The 3,897-nt window shown below is 39.3% G+C and overlaps 1 protein-coding gene across 1 annotated transcript; it reads right to left on the bottom strand.

The window, feature by feature from the left end:
• Positions 1–2,530: 2,530 nt before the first annotated feature.
• Or7c70 (olfactory receptor family 7 subfamily C member 70) lies at positions 2,531–3,493 on the bottom strand. Its single transcript, NM_001000419.1, is given in 1 exon segment — positions 2,531–3,493. A coding segment is annotated over 1 exon segment (963 nt).
• Positions 3,494–3,897: the final 404 nt, after the last annotated feature.

Below are 3,897 nucleotides of genomic sequence, written 5' to 3'. Positions count from 1 at the left end.
ATGATCCCCGAGCTTCAGATGTATAGAGTTATCTTATAGATGTACCATTTGGGACTGGTCTCCACAACTTTGCATTTTGATTGATTGTGGTTTTCTGCAATGGTCCTTGTTGCAAAAAAGAAGTTTCCTTGATAATGGATGGGAACTATACTTACTGTGAGTATAAAAAGAATGAAAATATATGGGACTTATGCACAACCCAAGAATTGTTTAATAACAGGAAGAGGGGTTTGTGAGGATGGGAATGGGAGGAGAGGAGGGAGAAGGGAGAGAGTGCTGCAATCAGGATGTGAAGTGAGTTAATAGATAAATTAATGAAAAAAAGAATTGTTTAAACCCCCTCAGAAAATAGGAACATCAAGGCTCAGTGAATTTTTCTTTGGAATGATTTTTTCCCTACAGTAATATTACCAGATGGGTAAGTCTTACCATGGCTCTCAGAATGCCCATGTGCTCAGGAATTGCAACAACCACTAGTCCCTGCTTTTAATAGTATTTGTTTTTTTTTCTTTTCTTTTTGGGTACTTAGTGTATTTAATGTTTTTATATGGTACAATGACTTTCTGATCTTGTCTGCTTAGCATTCAGAATAGCTCCTCTATATGGATGACCATTTATTTCCCCAGGTTTGGCAACATTTTTGTTATGATTTTATTTAATATATATTCTATATATTTAATATATATTCTATATTAGGGGGATTTTCCCCCCTAATTCTATTACATGTGTGTGTTTTTTTCAAATTTGATTTTCTACGACTGTGGAATTGTCTCAAACTATAAAGTTATTTCCATGAATACACAAGGAGAGGAGGTCAATATTCAGGACTCATATGAAAAAGTTAGATACTTGGGCATATAATCCCAGAACTGAGAAAACAGAGACAGAAGAACATCCAAGCATGGCTAGCCAGCTACTTAAGACAAATTATCAAGATCTGAGTTTAATGAGAAGAGGCCATTTCTCAAACAAACAAACAAACAAACAAACAAACAAATAAAAAACAAAAACAACAACAACAAGAAGGTAAAGATAGACTGAGGAAGATGCCATTTACTTCTGGCTTCCAGACATTTGCATGGGTGCACACACATATGTACACACACACACACACACACACACACACCCACACACACCCACACACACACCTCACCTTTCTATAAATTTGATTCTTTCGAGGTGTCTCTTAGATACTTTAGGTTTGGTCATACTTTCTTATTTAATTTTATAGTTTGAAGGCTTCAATTCATCTACCTTATCTTTAATGTCTCAATCTCTCTTCTGCTTCATCCATTCATATTTTCTCCAAATTTTTCCTTATTAAGTTCCTCTTTCCAGTTTGCATTGGCTTTCTTGTCTCATTTAGCTCTATTCATATTTTCTCTAAACTGATTTAGAAGTTTCTAAGCATCTTCTTTGATTTACTAAACATTTTTATAATTATTCTTTTGAATGCTTTGTCTGAGATTTAATAAAACTCATTATCTTTGGGATCTGTCATTACAAAGTTAGTAATTTTGGAGGAGTTCTGTTGCTTCTTGTATTTCTATATTTGTGTTCCAGAGTGGAGGGGAAAGGGAATCATGAGGACTCATCCCTAACTGAGCTTTGGGGAGCTGTTGCCTATAGGGGGAAGAGAGCCATTCTCCTTCAGGTATGTGACATCTGGTAGGTTGCCTGTGTTTCTAGGTATGGTCCCACATCAGTGTACGTACTGGCAGCACTAATTTGACTTAGTGGGTTACTGAGGAAACAAAAGAAGTGGAGATGATACTGGGAGTAGGTCACATTGGTGGGAGGTTAGAGTTAAGTTTGAATAATAAAAGGTGTGTGTGTGTGTGTGTGTGTGTGTGTGTGTGTATGTGTGAATATTACAGGAATATAATGTCAGAATCTATACTAGATTGTTGCTTAAGGTCTCAATACACAAAGGAGCTCTTTTGTCTCACAGATTCTAAAAGATGCCCTACTGAGGGCATTTCCTATGAATCACAAGCTAACAGATTTCCAGGTAGAAATCTACCTGGAAATTTCAAATCAGAAGAGTTATTAGTAGCCACAAATCCTGTTCCCCAACCTTTCCCCTTCCTCCTGCCTGGGAACCAGAAAGCCTGGATGCAGACTGTGCTGTGAGCACACCCTTCATCAGTGTGACCTCTTTCTCAGGGAGTTAAATTAAAGGACCTAGAATCTGCAACATGGGCCATAATGACTCATCAGAGCTACTGCCATGCTGTCGTTTCTGGCACTAGGTCTTGTTCTCTTTTTGGAGTTATGCTGTCGGAGTCATGCTGTTTTTCTCTTGCCTGTCTGTCCACAGTGTTAGTAACTCTTCTAATAAACTATTAACTCTAATGATTCATCCCAGAGTCTCTTTTAAACTCTGAGATCTTTCATATATAATCATATTTGTGTGCATGCACGAACTTCTCAGAGAATAGATAAAAACAGCATAAATCTTATTGTTGGAAAATGTAGCCAGTACATTAGATGATGGGGTGTATGTTTTCTAATTTCATGGGAGTTCTTCTTATGGGAATCCTGCTATGCTCCCTTCACCAAGAAGCATGATTTTCCTGAGGAGTTTTCCCAAGGCCTTCTGCATGTCCTTGTTCCTTAGGCTGTAGATGAAGGGGTTCAGCATGGGAGTGACCATGGTGTACATCAATGAGGCAACTAGACTCATTCTAGAAGATGATGTGGCTGCGGAGCTAAGGTAGACCCCAAGACCATTGCTGTAGAACAAGAAGACTACCAAGAGGTGAGACCCACAGGTTGAAATGGCTTTGTACTTGCCCCCAGCTGAAGGAATTCTTAAGATGGAGGAGAAAATCCGAGAATATGACAATAGAATCCCAGAGAATGGGAAACCAGCTATGACTATAGTTATAGAATATATCACAATGTTATTGACAAGGGTATCAGAACAGGCAAGCTTCAGGACTTCAGGAAGATCACAGAAAAAGTGTGGAATTTCCATATTTGTACAGAAGGATAGCCTTAACACAGTCAAGGTCTCAGGCAGGGAACTCATGACACTAACTATCCATGATCCAAGGGCCAGCATCACACAGAAACAAGAATTCATGATGACCACATAGTGCAGGGGATGGCAGATGGCCATAAAGCGGTCATACGCCATCACTGTTAGGAGTAAATTGTCCAGGCATCCAAACACAATGAAAAAAAATATCTGTGTGATACAGCCTGTGAAAGAGATGAGTTTGCTTTGTGTGTGGATATTCTGCAAAGCCTTTGGGATGGTGGTGGAGGTGAAGCCAATGTCAGCTATGGACAGGTTGGAGAGGAAGAAGTACATAGGCGTGTGTAGGTGGTGGTCTGATACGATGGCCAAGACGATGAGTAAGTTGCCTGTGATGCTGACCAGGTACATGGAGAGAAGCAACCCAAAGAAGAATGACTGTAGGTCAGAGTCTTCTGTGAATCCCAGGAGGAGAAACTTTCTGTCTCCTGTTTGGTTTTCTCTTTCCATAGGATTGCTGGGATCATCCAAAAGGAGAGAAAAACACAGCACAAATTCATCTCAGGTGGGTTCTGTCAAATAATGCTAATATATTTTATTACAACCTGAGGTATTAACTAGGTATTGTGGCACATGCCTTTAATCCCAGCACGTGGAAGGGAGAGGCCGGCAGATGTTATTGAGTTTGAATTTACGTTCTGTTTTACACAGATAGTTCTACAACAACCAGAGCTAAGTAGAGTTTGTCTCAAAACACTCCAAGCAAAAACAGAACAAAAGAAAAAGACCTCCACAAAACCCAAAGTATTATGCTGGTAAGATGTCTCAGTATGAAAAGGCCCTTTCTGCCAACACTTATGACTGGATTTTGAGAGACCCAACTTCTTCCTGTTGTTTTTTTCACTTCTATACAT

The sequence above is a fragment of the Rattus norvegicus genome, chromosome 7 (assembly GCF_021556685.1).
Source record: "Rattus norvegicus strain SHRSP/BbbUtx chromosome 7, alternate assembly SHRSP_T2T, whole genome shotgun sequence".
Lineage (NCBI taxonomy): Eukaryota > Metazoa > Chordata > Mammalia > Rodentia > Muridae > Rattus > Rattus norvegicus.
Note: the sequence above shows the minus strand (reverse complement) of the source record. Positions and strands in the feature narration are given on the sequence as shown.